Below are 24,006 nucleotides of genomic sequence, written 5' to 3'. Positions count from 1 at the left end.
CAATAGGTCCTTATGTCCCATTGCATAAGGACTCCCTGTGGGAGTCCTTTTGCAATCGGCCATTGCGGGCCCTAATAATACTTATATTAACAATAATATAACAACATCAATAATACATTTTCTTTACAAGTGCCAGATTGAACCTGTTTACACTGGTTTAAATGTAACCTAGATTATTGGGTTTCACTATGTAAAGTGCTTTGAGTCTCTAGAGAAAAGCGCTAAATAAATATCATTCACTTCACACATATTTTATGAATGTTTTTTTTTGTATGTTTATTCTGGCACTTTTTTAAAAATTTTGTATTTCAATCAAACAGTCAAAAAGGCAAGCTGAAAAACAGGATCCTCCTGCTGTTCTTGATACAATGAGCAGTGATAAAGTTACATGTTACTTCCTGTTTGTTTTACACTTCTGTTGCTTTGGGCAATGCAGCTTACTTTGCTTGGCAAGGATCCAGTGGAAACCCAACCTTTATCATGAGCATAAGTACATGTTTGTCAGTTCAAAATATTGACTTTGATTGGTAAACTTGAACAAAGTTGCCTATTCTGTCAGTACAGGGAGTGAGAGTGTCATTATTGAAATCAATACTCTGCAAGAGGCTTAAAGAATAAGTGCAAAATATTAAAAATTGTATATAATACATGTTTTTCTACTTAGTATCAATACAGTATAATGGGTTAGTATTGTTGTATTCAGCTACCAATGGTGGCATTGACAGAACTGTATACTTTGCCTGGTGTTGTACCACCATCTAGTGGTTTAATAAGTGTACTTTAAAAGATCTCAAACTAACACAACCAGAGTTGTTAGGTTCTTAACCTTGTTGGAGGTACTGAACCTCACCAGTTTCATATGCACATTCACCAAACCCTCCTTTTTTTTCAAATTCAAGACAATGTTATATGTTTTTGGTAACACTTTAGTATGGGAAACATATTCTAAGTAACAAAGACTTAATTTAGAGTTATTTGGACACTAGGGGAACATATTCTAAGTAACAAAGACTTAATTTAGAGTTTTTTGGACACTAGGGGAACATATTTTAAGTAACAAAGACTTAATTTAGAGTTATTTGGACACTAGGGGAACATATTCTAAGTGACAAAGACTTAATTTAGAGTTTTTTGGACACTAGGGGAACATATTGTAAGTAACAAAGACTTAATTTAGAGTTTTTTTGGACACTAGGGGAACATATTCTAAGTAACAAAGACTTAATTTAGAGTTATTTGGACACTAGGGGAACATATTCTAAGTAACAAAGACTTAATTTAGAGTTTTTTTGGACACTAGGGGAACATATTCTAAGTAACAAAGACTTAATTTAGAGGTTTTTTTGGACACTAGGGGAACATATTCTAAGTAACAAAGACTTAATTTAGAGTTTTTTGGACACTAGGGGAACATATTGTAAGTAACAAAGACTTAATTTAGAGTTATTTGGACACTAGGGGAACATATTCTAAGTAACAAAGACTTAATTTAGAGTTTTTTGGACACTAGGGGAACATATTCTAAGTAACAAAGACTTAATTTAGAGTTTTTTGGACACTAGGGGAACATATTCTAAGTAACAAAGACTTAATTTAGAGTTTTTTGGACACTAGGGGAACATATTCTAAGTAACAAAGACTTAATTTAGAGTTTTTTGGACACTAGGGGAACATATTCTAAGTAACAAAGACTTAATTTAGAGTTTTTTGGACACTAGGGGAACATATTCTAAGTAACAAAGACTTAATTTAGAGTTTTTTGGACACTAGGGGAACATATTCTAAGTAACAAAGACTTAATTTAGAGTTTTTTGGACACTAGGGGAACATATTCTAAGTAACAAAGACTTAATTTAGAGTTTTTTGGACACTAGGGGAACATATTCTAAGTAACAAAGACTTAATTTAGAGTTTTTTTGGACACTAGGGGAACATATTCTAAGTAACAAAGACTTAATTTAGAGTTTTTTTGGACACTAGGGGAACATATTCTAAGTAACAAAGACTTATTTTAGAGTTTTTTGGACACTAGGGGAACATATTCTAAGTAACAAAGACTTAATTTAGAGTTTTTTTTGGACACTAGGGGAACATATTCTAAGTAACAAAGACTTCATTTAGAGTTTTTTGGACACTAGTCCAGTGGTTCTTAACCTGGGTTCGATGGAACCAGTGACGTGCGGTGAGGTTGATGGCTGGTGAGGCACTGACTTCATCACAGTCAGATTTACAAACATATGAACCCTAAAGAGTATCTTATTCACCATTTGATTGGCAGCAGTTAACGGGTTATGTTTAAAAGCTCATACCAGCATTCTTCCCTGCTTGGCACTCAGCATCAAGGCTTGGAATTGGGGGTTAAATCACCAAAAATGATTCCTGGGCGCGGCGCCGCTGCTGCCCACTGCTCCCCTCACCTCCCAGGGGGTGATCAAGGGGATAAGTCAAATGCAGAGGACAAATTTCATTACACCTAGTGTGTGTGTGACAATCATTGGTACTTTAACTTAACTTTAACTTTACACATACAAACTGTAGCACACAAAAAAGCACATTTAATAAAAAAAAAAACGTTATTATGGTCTTACCTTTACTTATAAATGAAGTCCATGCGCCGCAAGTAAAGCCCTCACTTAAACTTTCCACGTGCAAGATTGAATCTGTTTAAAAAAGTGTAACCGAGGGTTTCTAAATGTCGCCTATACTGTATGAAACTACAAAATAACAAACACGGAGGCTCCAGTTTACACCAGGACCACTTTATTTACCTTCTTTCAAAAACCTACGCAACGTGACATCACTTCCGCTCTTAGCGCCTTCAAAATAAGAGCTCGAGGCATATACTGTATAACAGCGCATAACAGGAACTTAACATCACAAAGAGGAAAGCCCATGAAAATAGGTTACAAAAGTTATTTAATAAGAAGCCAAAACGTGCAAAAACAATAATGTTCGTGTTGGAGGAGTTGTGAATTAGGTACACCTGCAGTCTGCAGGTGTACCTAATGTTATAAACCCTGCAGTCATTCACAACTCCTCCAACACGAACATTATTGTTTTTGCGCTTTTTGGCTTCTTATGAAATAACTTTTTTAAATAGATTCAATCTTGCAAGTGGAAAGTTTAAGTGTGGGCTTTAGTTGATATAACATTTCTACGGCGGGGTGCAGGAGGCGGGATTACTGGAGCCTCAGCCAGTGCGTCTTTTGCAGCCGTTTTAAGATCGCTCAGCACAACAAATACGCTCCACACATACAGTTGTTGACAAAATACACTGTACATTATATACCTCAGCTAACTAAACTATGGAAATGTATAATAAAATTCATATAGCAATACAGTCTCACTGCACAGCAGGCCAGCAGTTAGCCGAGTCCGGAATCCATGTTGAGGCACAGAGTGACGTGCCTCAACTGGCTGCTGATCACCGCACCGTCTCTTCTCAGTATTTGAATGGCAAATGTGAAAATTCAGCGATTTTGAATAAAAATTATCTAAAACTGGTGAAGTTAAATGGAAAATAACTTTATAGTATAATCACTGGATACATATAACAATTTAATTAATTTTTTTTCTTTTTACATGATGGCAGGTGAGGCCCCGCCTCACCTGCCTCTAGTGACTGCACGTCACTGGATGGAACCCTAGGGGTTCGGTGAGTGGACCTCAGGGGTTCGGCAGAGGTCAAGACACACCCGACTCATCGTGTAAATAAAAACTTCTCCCTATCGGCGTATTACGGATACGGCAACAGCAGAAGTCAGACTGATTTGTAGGTGTGTAATTTGTTGTGGGTTTATGCACTGTGTTGGTTTTGTTCTTTGAACAAGGTGATGTTTATGCACGCTTCATTTTGTGCACCAGTAAAAAGACATGGTAACACTTTAGTATGGGGAACATATTCACCATTAATTAGTTGCTTATTAACATGCAAATTAGTAACATATTGGCTCTTAACTAGTCATTATTAAGTACTTATTAATGACTTATTCGGTATGGCCTTATTATAACCCTAACCCTGACCCTGACCCTCTAACCCTCACCCTCACCAAATAACTCTAAATTAAGTCTTTGTTACTTAGAATATGTTCCTCTGGTGTCCAAATAACTCTAAATTAAGTCTTTGTTACTTAGAATATGTTCCTCTAGTGTCCAAATAACTCTAAATTAAGTATTTGTTACTTAGAATATGTTCCCCTAGTGTCCAAATAACTCTAAATTAAGTCTTTGTTACTTAAAATATGTTCGCCTAATGTCCAAAAAACTCTAAATTAAGTCTTTGTTACTTAGAATATGTTCCCCTAGTGTCTAAATAACTGTAAATTAAGTCTTTGTTACTTAAAATATGTTCCCCTAGTGTCCAAATAACTCTAAATTAAGTCTTTGTTACTTAGAATATGTTCCCCTAGTGTCCAAAAAACTCTAAATTAAGTCTTTGTTACTTAGAATATGTTCCCCTAGTGTCTAAATAACTCTAAATTAAGTCTTTGTTACTTAAAATATGTTCGCCTAGTGTCCAAAAAACTCTAAATTAAGTCTTTGTTACTTAGAATATGTTCCCCTAGTGTCCAAATAACTCTAAATTAAGTCTTTGTTACTTAGAATATGTTCCTCTAGTGTCCAAATAACTCTAAATTAAGTCTTTGTTACTTAGAATATGTTCCCCTAGTGTCCAAATAACTCTAAATTAAGTATTTGTTACTTAAAATATGTTTGCCTAGTGTCCAAAAAACTCCAAATTAAGTCTTTGTTACTTAGAATATGTTCCCCTAGTGTCTAAATAACTGTAAATTAAGTCTTTGTTACTTAAAATATGTTCGCCTAGTGTCCAAAAAACTCTAAATTAAGTCTTTGTTACTTAGAATATGTTCCTCTAGTGTCCAAATAACTCTAAATTAAGTATTTGTTACTTAGAATATGTTCCTCTAGTGTCCAAATAACTCTAAATTAAGTCTTTATTACTTAGAATATGTTCCTCTAGTGTCCAAATAACTCTAAATTAAGTATTTGTTACTTAGAATATGTTCCCCTAGTGTCCAAATAACTCTAAATTAAGTATTTGTTACTTAAAATATGTTCGCCTAGTGTCCAAAAAACTCTAAATTAAGTCTTTGTTACTTAGAATATGTTCCCCTAGTGTCCAAATAACTCTAAATTAAGTCTTTGTTACTTAGAATATGTTCCCCTAGTGTCCAAATAACTCTAAATTAAGTCTTTGTTACTTAGAATATGTTCCCCTAGTGTCCTAAAAACTCTAAATTAAGTCTTTGTTACTTAGAATATGTTCCCCTAGTGTCCAAATAACTCTAAATTAAGTCTTTGTTACTTAGAATATGTTCCCTTAGTGTCCAAATAACTCTAAATTAAGTCTTTGTTACTTAGAATATGTTCCCCTAGTGTCCAAATAACTCTAAATTAAGTCTTTGTTACTTAGAATATGTTCCCCTAGTGTCCAAATAACTCTAAATTAAGTCTTTGTTACTTAGAATATGTTCCTCTAGTGTCCAAATAACTCTAAATTAAGTCTTTGTTACTTAGAATATGTTCCCCTAGTGTCCAAAAAACTCTAAATTAAGTCTTTGTTACTTAGAATATGTTCCCCTAGTGTCCAAATAACTCTAAATTAAGTCTTTGTTACTTAGAATATGTTCCCCTAGTGTCCAAATAACTCTAAATTAAGTATTTGTTACTTAAAATATGTTCGCCTAGTGTCCAAAAAACTCTAAATTAAGTCTTTGTTACTTAAAATATGTTCCCCTAGTGTCCAAATAACTCTAAATTAAGTCTTTGTTACTTAGAATATGTTCCCCTAGTGTCCTTAATAACTCTAAATTAAGTCTTTGTTACTTAGAATATGTTCCCCTAGTGTCCAAATAACTCTAAATTAAGTCTTTGTTACTTAGAATATGTTCCCCTAGTGTCCTTAATAACTCTAAATTAAGTCTTTGTTACTTAGAATATGTTCCTCTAGGGCAGTGGTTCTTAACCTTGTTGGAGGTACCTTAATTTTAAACTCGACAAACAAGTCAATGGCGTTTTAAAATCGTGTTTTTAATCATCTTCGTCTTTTAGAAAAGGTAAAACCATTTTTTATCTTTTAACCTTTTTGAACAAGTCGTGCATGCTTTTATTTCAAGTGGCCTGGACTACTGCAATGCACTTGGCATTAGCCAAAAAGCTCTCTCCCGGTTGCAGTTAGTCCAGAAGGCGGCAGCAGGACTTTTAACAGTGCCCAGGAAACGCCAGCATAGAACCCCAATTCTTCAGAGTTTGCACTGGCTCACCTGTTCATTTTAGAATTTATTTTAAAACCTTGCTGTTTGTTTTTAAAGCTTGACATGGACTGGCACCTCAGTATATCTCGGACCTCATCCATATTGACACTCCTGCGCGCGCTCTGAGGTCCGAGAGCCAGCTCCTGCTCGTGGTGCCCAAGACCAGACTTAATTGGTTTTACCCTTTAAAATCGTTTTTAATCATATTTATTTTGTATTGTTTTTAATTTTTATATATTGGTTTTATATGTATTTATTTTTTGTGTTTTTATTCAGTCATTGGTGGAGCTAAGGATAATATTTGAATATTGTTTTTAATGGTAACGACAGTGAAACCTGGAGAGGCGTGATTGGGAAGAATGGCTGCCCGGATCTGAACCCGAGCGGTGTTTTGTTATTGGACTTTTGTGCCCGTCACAGATTGTCCATAACGAACACCATGTTCAAACATAAGGGTGTCCATATGTGCACTTGGCACCAGGACACCCTAGGCCGCAGTTCCATGATCGACTTTGTAGTTGTGTCATCGGATTTGCGGCCTCATGTTTTGGACACTCAGGTGAAGAGAGGGGCGGAGCTTTCTACCGATCACTACCTGGTGGTGAGTTGGCTGCGATGGTGGGGGAGGATGCCGGACAGACCTGGCAGGCCCAAACGCATAGTGAGGGTTTGCTGGGAACGTCTGGCAGAGTCTCCTGTCAGAGAGAGTTTCAATTCCCACCTCCATAAGAACTTTGAACATGTCACGAGGGAGGTGCTGGACATTGAGTCCGAATGGACCATGTTCCGCACCTCTATTGTCGAGGCGGCTGATTGGAGCTGTGGCCGCAAGGTAGTTGGTGCTTGTCGTGGCGGTAATCCTAGAACCCGTTGGTGGACACCGGCGGTGAGGGATGCCTTCAAGCTGAAGAAGGAGTCCTATCGGGTTCTTTTGGCTCATAGGACTCCTGAGGCAGCGGACAGGTACCGACAGGCCAAGCGGTGTGCGGCTTCAGTGGTCGCAGAGGCAAAAACTCGGACATGGGAGGAGTTCGGGGAAGCCATGGAAAACGCCTTCCGGACGGCTTCGAAGCAATTCTGGACCACCATCCGCCGCCTCAGGAAGGGGAAGCAGTGCACTATCAACACCGTATATGGTGAGGATGGTGTTCTGCTGACCTCGACTGCAGATGTTGTGGATCGGTGGAGGGAATACTTCGAAGACCTCCTCAATCCCACCAACACGTCTTCCTATGAGGAAGCAGTGCCTGGGGAGTCTGTGGTGGGCTCTCCTATTTCTGGGGCTGAGGTTGCTGAGGTAGTTAAAAAGCTCCTCGGTGGCAAATCCCCAGGGGTAGATGAGATCCGCCCGGAGTTCCTTAAGGCTCTGGATGCTGTGGGGATGTCTTGGTTGACAAGACTCTGCAGCATCGCGTGGACATCGGGGGCGGTACCACTGGATTGGCAGACCGGGGTGGTGGTTCCTCTCTTTAAGAAGGGGAACCGGAGGGTGTGTTCTAACTATCGTGGGATCACACTCCTCAGCCTTCCCGGTAAGGTCTATTCAGGTGTACTGGAGAGGAGGCTACGCCGGATAGTCGAACCTCGGATTCAGGAGGAACAGTGTGGTTTTCGTCCTGGTCGTGGAACTGTGGACCAGCTCTATACTCTCGGCAGGGTCCTTGAGGGTGCATGGGAGTTTGCCCAACCAGTCTACATGTGTTTTGTGGACTTGGAGAAGGCATTCGACCGTGTCCCTTGGGAAGTCCTGTGGGGAGTGCTCAGAGAGTATGGGGTATCGGACTGTCTGATTGAGGCAGTCCGCTCCCTGTATGATCAGTGCCAGAGCTTGGTCCGCATTGCCGGCAGTAAGTCGGACACGTTTCCAGTGAGGGTTGGACTCCGCCAAGGCTGCCCTTTGTCACCGATTCTGTTCATAACTTTTATGGACAGAATTTCTAGGCGCAGTCAAGGCGTTGAGGGGATCTGGTTTGGTGGCTGCAGGATTAGGTCTCTGCTTTTTGCAGATGATGTGGTCCTGATGGCTTCATCTGGCCAGGATCTTCAGCTCTCACTGGATCGGTTCGCAGCTGAGTGTGAAGTGACCGGGATGAGAATCAGCACCTCCAAGTCCGAGTCCATGGTTCTCGCCCGGAAAAGGGTGGAGTGCCATCTCCGGGTTGGGGAGGAGATCTTGCCCCAAGTGGAGGAGTTCAAGTACCTCGGAGTCTTGTTCACGAGTGAGGGAAGAGTGGATCGTGAGATCGACAGGCGGATCGGTGCGGCATCTTCAGTAATGCGGACGCTGTATCGATCCGTTGTGGTGAAGAAGGAGCTGAGCCGGAAGGCAAAGCTCTCAATTTACCGGTCGATCTACGTTCCCATCCTCACCTATGGTCATGAGCTTTGGGTTATGACCGAAAGGACAAGATCACGGGTACAAGCGGCCGAAATGAGTTTCCTCCGCCGGGTGGCGGGTCTCTCCCTTAGAGATAGGGTGAGAAGCTCTGCCATCCGGGGGGAGCTCAAAGTAAAGCCGCTGCTCCTCCACATCGAGAGGAGCCAGATGAGGTGGTTTGGGCATCTGGTCAGGATGCCACCCGAACGCCTCCCTAGGGAGGTGTTTAGGGCACGTCCGACCGGTAGGAGGCCGCAGGAAAAGACCCAGGACACGTTGGGAAGACTATGTCTCCCGGCTGGCCTGGGAACGCCTCGGGGTCCCACAGGAAGAGCTGGACGAAGTGGCTGGGGAGAGGGAAGTCTGGGCTTCCCTGCTTAGGCTGCTGCCCCCGCGACCCGACCTCGGATAAGCGGAAGAAGATGGATGGATGGATGGATGTTTTTAATATTGTTGTGCAGCACTTTGGAAACATTTTGGTTGTTTAAATGTGCTATATAAATAAAGTGGATTGGATTGGATTCTTTACAAGTGTATGTCAACTTTTGACCACGGCCCTGGCCTGCAGCACAGTGGTTGGGAATCACTGCAATAACATATTAGCAGTAACAATAGTTGACATCCGAAGCAGAACGGATGAAAAGCAAATGAAGTGTCATTCCTTTCCTAAAATAAGTCGGGCCATACGTGCTCCGAGCAACAGGTGGACACTTCCTGCCCTCGGTCTACGTCCGTCACATTATAAATACATCCATCCTTGTTTTGTAATGCAATCTTTTCTCTCTCTCCTTCTAGTAGTTGAACGCCCTGAAGCAGGGGTCACATCACGCCAAGTGTGTGCTCTTTCAGTCAATTAGTGCGCATATTTACAGCCCGGCCCCCGGACTGGACTCTTACTATTATGTTGGATCCACTATGGACTGGACTTTTACTATTATGTTAGATCCACTATGGACTGTACTCTCACACTATTATGTTAGATCCACTATGGACTGGACTCTTACTATTATGTTGGATCCACTATGGACTGGACTCTCACTATTATGTTAGATCCACTATGGACTGGACTCTCACTATTATGTTAGCTCCACTATGGACTGGACTCTCACACTATTATGTTAGATCCACTATGGACTGGACTCTCACTATTATGTTAGATCCACTATGGACTGGACTCTTACTATTATGTTAGATCCACTATGGACTGGACTCTCACACTATTATGTTAGATCCACTATGGACTGTACTCTCACACTATTATGTTAGATCCACTATGGACTGGACTCTCACACTATTATGTTAGATCCACTATGGACTGGACTCTCACTATTATGTTAGATCCACTATGGACTGGACTCTCACTATTATGTTAGATCCACTATGGACTGGACTCTTACTATTATGTTAGATCCACTATGGACTGGACTCTTACTATTATGTTAGATCCACTATGGACTGGACTCTCACACTATTATGTTAGATCCACTATGGACTGGACTCTCACTATTATGTTAGATCCACTATGGACTGGACTCTCACTATTATGTTGGATCCACTATGGACTGGACTCTTACTATTATGTTAGATCCACTATGGACTGGACTCTCACTATTATGTTTGATCCACTATGGACTGGACTCTCACACTATTATGTTAGATCCACTATGGACTGGACTCTCACACTATTATGTTAGATCCACTATGGACTGGACTCTTACTATTATGTTAGATCCACTATGGACTGGACTCTCACTATTATGTTAGATCCACTATGGACTGGACTCTCACACTATTATGTTAGTTTCACTATGGACTGGACTCTTACTATTATGTTAGATCCACTATGGACTGGACTCTCACTATTATGTTGGATCCACTATGGACTGGACTCTTACTATTATGTTAGATCCACTATGGACTGGACTCTCACACTATTATGTTAGATCCACTATGGACTGGACTCTTACTATTATGTTAGATCCACTATGGATTGGACTCTCACTATTATGTTGGATCCACTATGGACTGGACTCTCACAATATTATGTTAGATCCACTATGGACTAGACTCTTACTATTATGTTAGATCCACTATGGACTGGACTCTCACTATTATGTTAGATCCACTATGGACTGGACTCTCACACTATTATGTTAGATCCACTATGGACTGGACTCTCACTATTATGTTAGATCCACTATGGACTGGACTCTCACACTATTATGTTAGATCCACTATGGACTGGACTCTCACTATTATGTTAGATCCACTATGGACTGGACTCTTACTATTATGTTAGATCCACTATGGACTGGACTCTTACTATTATGTTAGATCCACTATGGACTGGACTCTCACTATTATGTTAGATCCACTATGGACTGGACTCTTACTATTATGTTAGATCCACTATGGACTGGACTCTCACTATTATGTTAGATCCACTATGGACTGGACTCTCACACTATTATGTTAGATCCACTATGGACTGGACTCTCACTATTATGTTAGATCCACTATGGACTGGACTCTTACTATTATGTTGGATCCACTATGGACTGGACTCTCACACTATTATGTTAGATCCACTATGGACTGGACTCTCACTATTATGTTAGATCCACTATGGACTGGACTCTCACACTATTATGTTAGATCCACTATGGACTGGACTCTTACTATTATGTTAGATCCACTATGGACTAGACTCTCACAATATTATGTCAGACCCACTCGACATCCATTGCATTCGGTCTCCCCTAGAGGGGGGGGGGGGGGGGTCACCCACATATGCGGTCCTCAAAAGAACACTATTTGAAAGTTGTCGTAGTTGTACTTTTAAGTTATCATGCCGTGATTTTACCCTTCTGGCCCACAATGCAAAAAGTGAAATCTAAGTAAGATGAAATATCTCAAATAAGGCTGATATTTGCTTATTTTCTGTCTGATAAGATCATTCTTCTCACTTTGCTGTTTTATTTTCAATGAAACAATAGAAAATAGGTACTCATATAGTAGTACAGTTGGCACAGTACAGTAAACTGACAGTTAATATTTAAACATTTGACATTTCTACCTATTTTGAACAGAAATAGTTCATGCACATTCAAATAAATTCCTCAAAATTACAATTAAATAAATTTGGCCTGGGGCCAAGCTGTATATATGCGCACTAGAGATGCGCGGATAGGCAATTATTTAATCCGCAACCGCATCACAAAAGTCGTCAACCATCCGCCATCCACCCGAACTAACATTTAATCAAAACCGCACCCTCCCGCCGTCCGCCACCCGCCCGTTGTTATATATCTAATATAGACGATGCTAGGCATTAGTGAGGTTATAAAGCTTTTGCCTGTTAAAGAAAGGAGACTGATCCAATGCAGCAGAGACATTCAATGCGTGCCACGCTGTCCCGGCCCAGACGCACACCAGTGCGCAATCATCTGGGAGCCGCACCTCCAAGCGCGCTCGCGCCACTCAAACTGCTGCAGGCAGCTGCGTTCTATCTTGTTTTAACATCCTGTGGCACTCTTCTGGGATCACGGCGGACGAAACTGCTCATGCTCAGGGTGTTTGTGGAGATTCAGGGTTTTGCACAAATGTGATGCACCATGTTAGATGTCCCGGTTTTGTGACTGTCGTAGACATAAACAGCGTCGCAGCTCTTGCAAATCACGTAGCCAGCATTACTATCATCCTGATTTACAACCTCATAAAAACGAGTCCACGCTGAACTTTTCTGGCCTTTTTTTCCCCTGGTCTTTAGTATTCCCTTTTTTAGTTTGTCGCGTACCACGTTTGCTGCCGGCGTTGCCATCTCTTTTTTCTTTCTTCTTCTGTTGTGGCATATGCTGCAGGTGCCTGCTCTTTTTTCGTATGTGGGTAACAACATTTAACTATGTATATATATTTCCGAATTGGTTTAACTGCCACCCGCCTGAATCTATTTAAAATCTAATTTTTTTTTATTTCAACCGCCCGACCCGACCCGCGGATAAAATCTAATTTTTTTTTATTTCATATTTGCGGTTGTGTCCGCAAACCGCGCATCTCTAATGCGCACTAATTGACTGAAAGAGCACGCACTTGACGCGATGATGTCATGTTATCCATGGAAAAATGCATTTTTAGACCATATGATTTGCCTGAGCGGCTAGGAGACCCCGAGAGTAACAAGCGGTTGCCTTGTTGCCTTTCCATTAAGAACAATAAACTACTTTTTAGTATAAGTTTGCTGGTTTCAAGAAATGTAATGCCGAGCGCATATCATTATGTCAAGATAATGGCACTAGCATTTACTTCATTTAAGAATATTTTTCAACATATTGAGCAAAAAGGTCTCATATTTGTTTTTTCTACCAAGAAAGGTGCACTTGTTATTAGTGAGAATATACCGTATTTTCCGCACCATAAGGCGCCCTGGGTTAAAAGCCGCGCCTTCAATGAACGGCATATTTCAAAACTTTGTCCACCTATAAGCCGCCCCGTGTTATAAGCCGCATCTAACTGCGCTAAAGGAATGTCAAAAAAACAGTCAGATAGGTCAGTCAAACTTTAATAATATATTAAAACCAGCGTGATGTGGGCGCGCATGGAGTCGTATATCAACATGGACAGAGCTGCGTGAAAAAAGCCACCCGGCCTCTTCGCGTAAACTTAAACTTACCTTAACCACTCGCTCATCTTTTCTTCATCCATCCCTTCGAGTTAGCTTTTATGATGACGCCGGCTGGAAAGGTCTCTTTTGGCAAGGTCTTCCTTTTGAATATCACCATGGGTGGAAGTTTCTGGCCATTAGCATGGCAAGCTAGAACCACAGTGAAGGATGACTTCTTAATTCCCTGTGGTGCGAATATTCACCGTACGTGCTCCCGTTGTATCCACAGTGCGGTTCATAGGAATATCAGTTGCTGTGAAATAGTAATCCGTGTGCGGATGGAGAGATTGCGTCTTTTCATGAACCGGATCCCTGACGCTTAGTAGGAGCCATTTTGTGGTCTTTACAGATGTAAACACACAAAGGAAATTAAACGTACGGTAATATCCGCGCGCTTTTTCTTCTTCTACGCGGGCGGGTGGTTGCTTACAGTAGAAGAAGAAGCGCTTCCTGTTCTATGGGGGCGGGTGCTTACCTTGGCGGTTGCTTGCGTAGAAGAAGAAGCGCTTCCTGTTCTACCGGGAAAAAAGATGGCGGCTGTTTACCGTAGTTGCGAGATCGAAACTTTATGAAAATTAATCTTAATATTAATCCATATATAAAGCGCACCGGGTTAAAAGCCGCACTGTCAGCTTTTGAGTAAATTTGTGGTTTTTAGGTGCGGCTAATAGTGCGGAAAATACGGTACTTATTTTAACCCTTGTGTAATGTTCATATTGTTGTTACTCAGCCAGCGTTTGTGGGTCTTATTGACCCGTTGCATTTTGTGGCTTTTAATGTCTCACAATCAAACACTTTTATAAGGGATTCGTCCTTTTCTGAACTGTTTCTGGGTTAAAATTGGGTTATTTTTTAACGCAACATTTTTTTAGTGTGTGGCCCCTGCATGTTTTGACTTTGGTGGAAAAAGTTACAAACGCTGGCTAAGTAACAACAATATGAACGTTGCACGGAAAATTTCTCTGCCAATTTCTGCATCCCACAGGGATTCTTCTTTTGTGTTTCTGCACCTTTGGTTCGCACACAAGGTTGCAACATTGTTTGTCAACACTGTCTGCTCTCATTTTCTCGCACATTCGACCTTCTGATGTTCTGTGTACCTACACTCTGTCCTCCTCCTGTCTAGGCCTGCTGTGTGTGTGTGCGTGTGTGTGTGCGTGTGTGTGTGTGTGTGTGTGTGTGTGTGTGTGTGTGTGTGTGTGTGTGTGTGTGTGTGTGGTACACAGAACATCAATTTCCACACTTCTATTAGCCCCGGGTCCAGTGGACCCGGACATTTTATATGTAATATAAATGTGTAACAACAATATGAACGTTGGCCGGAAAATTTCTCTGCCAATTTCTGCATCCCACAGGGATTCTTCTTTTGTGTTTCTGCACCTTTAGTTCGCACACAAGGTTGCAACATTGTTTGTCAACACTGTCTGCTCTCATTTTCTCGCACATTCGACCTTCTGATGTTCTGTGTACCTACACTCTGTCCTCCTCCTGTCTAGGCCTGCTGTGTGTGTGTGTGCGTGTGTGCGCGTGCGTGTGCGTGTGTGTGTGTGTGTGTGTGTGTGTGTTACACAGAACATCAATTTCCACACTTCTATTAGCCCCGGGTCCAGTGGACTTGGACATTTTATATGTAATATAAATGTGTATGGTGTGTGGTCATTAAATATGTATTCTGATATATGTTCTTCACAGAAAATGAGCCAAAGTCAGAGAGTCTCAGTTTGAAAAATTAATTAATTGTATCATTTTTCTTTTAATAAAAAATTAAAACGGGTCTCACAGACCCGAACACCATACAAGGTAGTAGTTAAGGTAGTTTTGGGTTCATTGAGGTTAGCTAATTTGACTTGTTTTGGAAAGTCTTGACAAGCCACATTTTCTTGTTCTATTGGCAGATAATTTTGCTTAGTTCAAATAAAATACCCCTCATTTTTGTATTTTTTTTTTTCTTGTTTTTGAACACTGACTTTTTGCAGTGTGACTCTGCAGCATTGGAGAATTTGGATCTTTGAGCGTGGCCGAGTGACTACACGAGAGCTTGGCTAGCAGCTGCTGATGTCACTCACACGGTCAACACACACACACACACACACACGCACACACACACACACACACACACACACACTGAGCGAGTGGTCAGTGTTGAGCATGGCTCCCTCTGACCAAACAGGCCAAGTGAATTTAATGGAAGCTATGGGAGAATAAATTGCATTTTTATTTTTAATTCCTAAGGTCCAGAGGGCTCATTTTGGAGCCAGCATGAAGACTATCGGACCCATTTTAGTCTTGAACACCCTCTTTCTTTTAGTGTTGGTCACCTTGAGTAACGGAATACAGAGAGGTAAGTGGAACATCCGTACGCCGAATGTTTTTAAAGTGACTTTTACGTGTAACATTTCGAGACAAAGAGAAGTGCTGACATGTTGCTTCGACCCCTTTCACCTGTAACGACTACAAACACTAACAAAGGGAAACAACGTACTAGAAGTACGATGTTTTTCCACCAGTTTTGTAGTATAAAGACATTACGGTATATAGCGTGTGTACACCGTGTAACCCTGACATCACCCTTACCTTCACCACAAGGACAAGAGAGGTGTTTATGGACCAAACAGTTTGATGAAGTCATAAAAACATGAGAGGTAGAAGATTGTTGGGGTTCTGTTACATACCGTAACTTACCAGTTGTTTAGTTCGGTGTTGCATTCAAGAGACATCTGTAGGAAAAGGACAATCAGAAGTGTGAGCACTAGAACTTGGTGTCGTACGCACATACTTGCCAACCTTGAGACCTCCGATTTCGGGAGGTGGGGGGCGTGGTTAAGATATATATATATAAGAAATACTTGACTTTCAGTGAATTCTAGCTATATATATATATTTTTTATTACATATATATATATATATATATATATATATATATATATATATATATATATATATATATATATATATACACCGTATTTTCCGCACTATAAGGCGCACCTAAAAACCACAAATTTTCTCAAAAGCTGACAGTGCGCCTTATAACCCGGTGCGCTTTATATATGGATAAATATTAAGATTCATTTTCATAAAGTTTCGGTCTCGTAACTACGGTAAACAGCCGCCATCTTTTTTCCCGGTAGAACAGGAAGCGCTTCTTCTACGCAAGCAACCGCCAAGGTAAGCACCCGCCCCCATAGAACAGGAAGCGCTTCTTCTTCTACTGTAAGCAACCACCCGCCCGCGTAGAAGAAGAAAAAATGCGCGGATATTACCGTACGGTACGTTTCATTTCCTTTGTGTGTTTACATCTGTAAAGACCACAAAATGGCTCCTACTAAGCGACAGGGATCCGGTTCATGAAAAGACGCAATCTCTCCATCCGCACACGGATTACTATTTCACAGCAACTGATATTCCTGTGAACCGCACTGTGGATACAACGGGAGCACGTACGGTGAATATTCGCACCACAGGGAATGAGAAGTCATCCTTCACTGTGGTTCTAGCTTGCCATGCTAATGGCCAGAAACTTCCACCCATGGTGATATTCAAAAGGAAGACCTTGCCAAAAGAGACCTTTCCAGCCGGCGTCATCATAAAAGCTAACTCGAAGGGATGGATGAAGAAAAGATGAGCGAGTGGTTAAGGTAAGTTTAAGTTTACGCGAAGAGGCCGGGTGGCTTTTTTCACGCAGCTCCGTCCATGTTGATATACGACTCCATGCGCGCCCACATCACGCTGGTTTTAATATATTATTAAAGTTTGACTGACCTATTTGACTGTTTTTTTGACATTCCTTTAGCGCAGTTAGATGCGGCTTACAACACGGGGCGGCTTATAGGTGGACAAAGTTTTGAAATATGCCGTTCATTGAAGGCGCGGCTTATAACCCAGGGCGCCTTATGGTGCGGAAAATACGGTATATATATATATATATATATATATATATATATATACATATATATATATACATATATATATATATATATATATATATATATATATATATATATATATATATCCATCCATCCATCCATTTTCTACCGCTTATTCCCTTTTGGGGTCGCGGGGGGCGCTGGAGCCTATCTCAGCTACAATCGGGCGGAAGGCGGGGTACACCCTGGACAAGTCGCCACCTCATCGCAGGGCCAACACAGATAGACAGACAACATTCACACTCACATCCACACACTAGGGCCAATTTAGTGTTGCCAATCAACTTATCCCCAGGTGCATGTCTTTGGAAGTGGGAGGAAGCCGGAGTACCCGGAGGGAACCCACGCAGTCACGGGGAGGACATGCAAACTCCACACAGAAAGATCCCGAGCCCGGGATTGAACCCAAGACTACTCAGGACCTTCGTATTGTGAGGCAGATGCACTAACCCCTCTGCCACCGTGAAGCTATATATATATATATATATATATATATATATATATATATATATATATATATATATATATATATATATATATATATACATATATATATATATATATAAATAAATAAATAAAATTAATATTTGAATTTCAGTGTTCATTTACTTACACATATACACACACATAACACTCATCTACTCATTGTTGTGTTAAGGGTTGAATTGGCCATCCTTGTTCTATTCTCTGTCACTATTTCAGAACACACACAGTATACAAATATACATTATAAAATCAATAAGAAAACGGGAGCTCTAATTTGGGAGTCTGAATTAGGATCAGAAGTTCCTATATAAGCATTGCGCACTCACGTCGCCTTTTTGTATTGATTACTGCAGCTGTGCACTGGATTCATTCACAAATACAAACTACAACTCACAAACACTTTAGAGTTAGGCTCCACCATCAGAATGTGTACTTAAACTTATAAAGATCACATGGATATTATTCAGTGAGTTGATTCACCAAAACTAACCTGTTATACAGGAGGAAAAAGCACACAGGACGTTTCAATTGTTCACAAACTGGTCGCGCTCATCAGAATGACAAAACACTTCCGGTCTGCAGGTGATAGCATTCAATTGGGAAGAAACGCCCTACTGCCCCCTACTGACCAATGTGAATACTGATAAATGTGTAATGACAGCTCCAAAAACGAATTCAAACCACAAAATAAAATAAATAAATCAACACAAAAAATGTGACACATTATGGGTGGGTCACATATGCATGTACAGTAGATGGCAGTATTGTCCTGTTTAAAAGTGTCACAACATTATTGTTTACGGCAATGTTGTGAACAGGCTGTCAACACGTCACTCAGGTCCGCATGGAGCTGGAAGGGGCGTGGCCTCCAGCTCCGCCTGAATTTCGGGAGATTTTCGGGAGAAAATTTGTCGCGGGAGGTTTTCGGGAGAGGCGCTGAATTTCGAGAGTCTCCCGGAAAATCCGGGAGGGTTGGCAAGTATGCGTACGCACAAATGGGCCCAATTATTTTTTATGTATTTTTATTTTCTACTCTTTTGGTACGTGTTTTTCACTTTCCCCAACTTTTCTTTCAACGCCTAACCAAGGACGAGGGTTGCAAATTAGCCTCTGGCTAGAAGTCGTATGTACGTTGACATCAGTTACTTACGGGTAGCAATGTTTCATCTTACTGTCCCTGTCAAATAAATACATCCATCCATTTTCTACCGCTTATCTCTTTTGGGGTCAGCTACAATCGGGCGGAAGGCGGGGTACACCCTGGACAAGTCGCCACCTCATCGCAGGGCCAAATAAATACAAGAAATACAAAATAAAAAAGTATATTTTATCCGTTTTATTCAGTATTTTTCAACCTTTTTTGAGCCAAGGCACATATTTTGCGTCGAAAAACCGCGGAGGCACACCACCAGCAGAAAACATTAAAAAACTAAATTCAGTTGACGGTAAAAAGTCGTTGTCGCAATTGTTGGATATGACTTTAAAGCATAACCAAGCATGCATCACTATAGCTCTTGTCTCAAAGTAGGTGTACTGTTGTCACCTGTCACATCACACCCAGACTTTTTTGCTGTTTTCCTGTGTAGTGTTTTACTTCTTGTCTTGCGCTCCTATTTTGGTGGCTTTTTCTCTTATTTTTGGTATTTTCCTGTAGCAGTTTCATGTCTTCCTTTGAGCGATATTTCCCTCATCTGCTTTGTTTTAGAAATCAAGAATATTTTCAGTTGTTTTTAATCCTTCTTCTTTGCTCCACAGTAAGTCTTTGCTGTCGTCCAGCATTCTGTTTTTGTTTACTTTGTAGCCAGTTCAGTTTTAGTTTCGTTCTGCATAGCCTTCTCTAAGCTTCAATGCCTTTTCTTAGGGGCACTCACCTTTTGTTTATTTTTGGTTCAAGCATTAGACACCTTTTTACCTGCACACTGCCTGATGAGGAAGATTTCAGGGTGGTTGAATTCTATTCAAATCAAGAGAGAGTGGTTCCTTTAAAGCAGTGTTTTCAGCCTTCTTTGAGCCAAGCCACATTTTTTGCGTTGAAAAAATGCGGAAGCACACCACCAGCAGAAAACATTAAAAAACGAAATTCAGTTGACGGTAAGAAGTCGTTGTCGCAATTGTTGGATATGACTTTAAAGCATAACCAAGCATGAATCGCTATAGCTCTTGTCTCAAAGTAGGTGTACTGTCACCAGCTGTCACATCACACCCTGACTTATTTGGACTTGTTTGCTGTTTTTCTGTGTGTAGTGTTTTAGTTCTTGTCTTGCGCTCCTATTTTGGTGGCTTTTTCTCTTTTTTTTGGTATTTTCCTGTAGCAGTTTCATGTCTTCCTTTGAGCGATATTTCCCGCATCTACTTTGTTTTAGCAATCGAGAATATTTCAGTTGTTTTTAATCCTTCTTCGTGGGGACATTGTTGATTGTCATCTTTGCTCCACAGTAAGTCTTTGCTGTCGTCCAGCATTCTGTTTTTGTTTACTTTATAGCAGTCTCCCGATTTTCATGCGGACCTGAGTGAGGACAGCCTTTTTTTTTATGACAGGAGGACAACAGGGTGACAAGAACTAAATCATCCAGACTAGAGATACATTGTATTATTATGTTTATCTTACCTAGAAATAAATATATTTATTAATTACAAAAAAAATAAATTTTTACTATATTTTGCTAAAAACATCAAAATTAATTGTGTTTTTATTTGTATTTTTTCTGACTCCTTATTACATCCAGCCATAGAATTATACATTAAAATAAACATATATGAAAAAATTAATTTTAAATGATCATAATAATTCATTTAAAATGACCATATTTAATTATTAAAATAATTGCTTGTTTGTCAACAACTTTAGCATTTTATTCATTACATTTTGAAGCTCTCAGAAGCCAAGTTATGTTATATTCCTTAATATTTATTTATGCAAGTTTGAAGTATCAATTATCTAAACACAGTTTTCTTTGCATATTTTCAGGACATATATATATATATATATATATACATACATACATACATATATATACATATATATATATATATATATATATATATATATATATATATATATATATATATATATATATATATATATATATATATATATATATATATATATATATATATATATATATATATATATATCAGTGACGTGCAGTCACTAGAGGCAGGTGAGGCGGGGCCTCACCTGCCATCATGGAAAGAAAAAAAATGTAAAAAGAAAAAAATATATATTAAATTGTTAAATGTATCCAGTGATTATACTATAAAGTTATTTTCCATTTAACTTCACCAGTTTTAGATTATTTTTATTCAAAATCGCTGAATTTTCACATTTGCCGTTCAAATACTGAGAAGAGCAGCCAGTCGAGGCACGTCACTCAGTGCCTCAACATGGACGGACTCGGCTAACTGCTGGCCTGCTGTGCAGTGAGACCGTATTGCTATATGAATTATATTATACATTTCCATAGTTTAGTTAGCTGAGGTATATAATGTACAGTGTATTTTGTCAACAACTGTATGTGTGTAACATATTTCTTGTGCTGAGCGATCATAAAACGGCTGCAAAAGACGCACTGGCTGAGGCTCCAGTAATCCCGCCTCCTGCACCCCCGCCGTAGAATTGTTTTATCAACTAAAGCCCACACTTAAACTTTCCACGTGCAAGATTGAATCTATTTAAAAAAGTTATTTTATAAGAAGCCAAAAAGTGCAAAAACAATAATGTTGGTGTTGGAGGAGTTGTGAATGACTGCAGGGCCACAACATTAGGTACACCTGCAGACTGCAGGTGTATCTAATTCACAACTCCTCCAACACGAACATTATTGTTTTTGCACTTTTTGGCTTCTTATTAAATAACTTTTGTAACCTATTTTTATCGGCTTTCCTCTTTCTGATGTTAAGTTCCTGTTATGCGCTGTTATACAGTATATGCCTTGAGCTCTTATTTTGAAGGCGCTAAGAGCGGAAGTGATGACACGGAGTGGAGCGGAGGTTTTTGAAAGAAGGTAAATAAAGTGGTCCTCGTGTAAACTGGAGCCTCCGTGTTTGTTATTTTGTAGTTTCATACAGTATAGGCGACACTTATAAACCCTCGGTTACACTTTTTTAAATAGATTCAATATTGCACGTGGAAAGTTGAAGTGAGGGCTTTAGTTGTGGACTTCATTTCTAAGTAAAGGTAAGACCATAATAATGTTTTTTTTATTAAATGTGCTTTTTTGTGTGCTACAGTTTGTATGTGTAAAGTTAAAGTTAAGTTAAAGTAGCAATGATTGTCACACACACACTAGGTGTAATGAAATGTGTCCTCTGCATTTGACCCATCCCCTTGATCACCCCCTGGGAGGTGAGGGGAGCAGTGGGCAGCAGCGGCGCCGCGCCCGGGAATAATTTTTGGTGATTTAACCCCCAATTTCAAGCCTTGATGCTGAGTGCCAAGCAGGGAAGAATGCTGGTATGAGCTTTTAAACATAACCCGTTAACTGCTGCCAATCAAATGGTGAATAAGATACTCTTTAGGGTTCATATGTTTGTAAATCTGACTGTGATGAAGTCAGTGCCTCACCAGCCATCAACCTCACCGCACGTCACTGGTAGACACAATTTAACAACCCGGCTGCTAGTGAGGCTCTTTGGTCGTCTGGTTGCAGAGCTCAGAAGATCTTTGTCATACTTTTTTGGGGTAAATGTGTATTTTTGACAATAGTTTCTCATTTTTGATTGTAAGTCAGTGAGCGTGTCCATGCTTAGTTCTGACTGGTGATTGGATGAATGTGAGGAAGTCAAGAGAAGGAGGGAGGGTAAGTGGAGGTGTTGTTGGGTGAATGTCTGTGTGTGACCCCTATGGTAAGCTAACCATGAATACGTCCCAACAAAAAAAAAACCTCATAAAAAACCCGGACCATAGGGCGCACCAGTTGAGCGGGTCTATTCAGGTCTAACTTCATACAAAAGGTGCACCGGATTATTAGGCACATTAAAGGGGTCATAGTATGATTTTTTTCTGAAGACTTCCTTGTGGTCTACATAACATGTAATAGTGGTTCTTTGCTCAAAATGTTGCATTGATGATGTTTTACTCATCATCTTCAAGTCACTTTCTGACTAGGTGGGAAACGCACGGCCCGCCACTGATAAAACTGTACAAATAAAAACCGAATTCATACCTGAAAACCATCCATCCATCCATCCATCTTCTTCCGCTTATCCGAGGTCGGGTCGCGGGGGCAGCAGCCTAAGCAGGGAAGCCCAGACTTCCCTCTCCCCAGCCACTTCGTCCAGCTCTTCCCGGGGGATCCCGAGGCGTTCCCAGGCCAGCCGGGAGACATAGTCTTCCCAACGTGTCCTGGGTCTTCCCCGTGGCCTCCTACCGGTCGGACGTGCCCTAAACACCTCCCTAGGGAGGCGTTCGGGTGGCATCCTGACCAGATGCCCGAACCACCTCATCTGGCTCCTCTCCATGTGGAGGAGCAGCGGCTTTACTTTGAGCTCCCCCCGGATGGAAGAGCTTCTCACCCTATCTCTAAGGGAGAGCCCCGCCACCCGGCGGAGGAAACTCATTTCGGCCGCTTGTACCCGTGATCTTGTCCTTTCGGTCATAACCCAAAGCTCATGACCATAGGTGAGGATGGGAACGTAGATCGACCGGTAAATTGAGAGCTTTGCCTTCCGGCTCAGCTCCTTCTTCACCACAACGGATCGATACAGCGTCCGCATTACTGAAGATGCCGCACCGATCCGCCTGTCGATCTCACGATCCACTCTTCTCTCACTCGTGAACAAGACTCCGAGATACTTGAACTCCTCCACTTGGGGCAGAGTCTCCTCCCCAACCCGGAGATGGCACTCCACCCTTTTCCGGGCAAGAACCATGGACTCGGACTTGGAGGTGCTGATTCTCATCCCAGTCGCTTCACACTCGGCTGCGAACCGATCCAGTGAGAGCTGAAGATCCTGGCCAGATGAAGCCATCAGGACCACATCATCTGCAAAAAGCAGAGACCTAATACTGCAGCCACCAAACCGGATCCCCTCAACGCCTTGACTGCGCCTAGAATATCTGTCCATAAAAGTTCAGAACAGAATGGGTGACAAAGGGCAGCCTTGGCGGAGTCCAACCCTCACTGGAAACGTGTCCGACTTACTGCCGGCAATGCGGACCAAGCTCTGACACTGATCATACAGGGAGCGGACCGCCACAATCAGACAGTCCGATACCCCATACTCTCTGAGCACTCCCCACAGGACTTCCCGAGGAACACGGTCGAATGCCTTCTCCAAGTCCAC

General features: G+C 40.9%; 1 protein-coding gene across 1 annotated transcript in view; it reads left to right on the top strand.

Moving 5' to 3' along the window:
- Positions 1 to 15,540: 15,540 nt before the first annotated feature.
- The window catches only part of musk (muscle, skeletal, receptor tyrosine kinase), a 99,366-nt gene continuing 90,900 nt past the window's right edge, over positions 15,541 to 24,006 (top strand). The window contains exon 1 of the mRNA XM_061980908.2: positions 15,541 to 15,653. Within this exon, the coding sequence (XP_061836892.2) occupies positions 15,572 to 15,653 (82 nt within the window). The 5' untranslated portion in view covers positions 15,541 to 15,571. The remainder of the gene's footprint in view (positions 15,654 to 24,006) is intronic.

The sequence above is a fragment of the Nerophis lumbriciformis genome, linkage group LG20, assembly GCF_033978685.3.
Source record: "Nerophis lumbriciformis linkage group LG20, RoL_Nlum_v2.1, whole genome shotgun sequence".
Lineage (NCBI taxonomy): Eukaryota > Metazoa > Chordata > Actinopteri > Syngnathiformes > Syngnathidae > Nerophis > Nerophis lumbriciformis.
The sequence above is the reverse complement of the archived record's forward strand: the minus strand, read 5'-3'. Positions and strand labels throughout refer to the sequence as shown.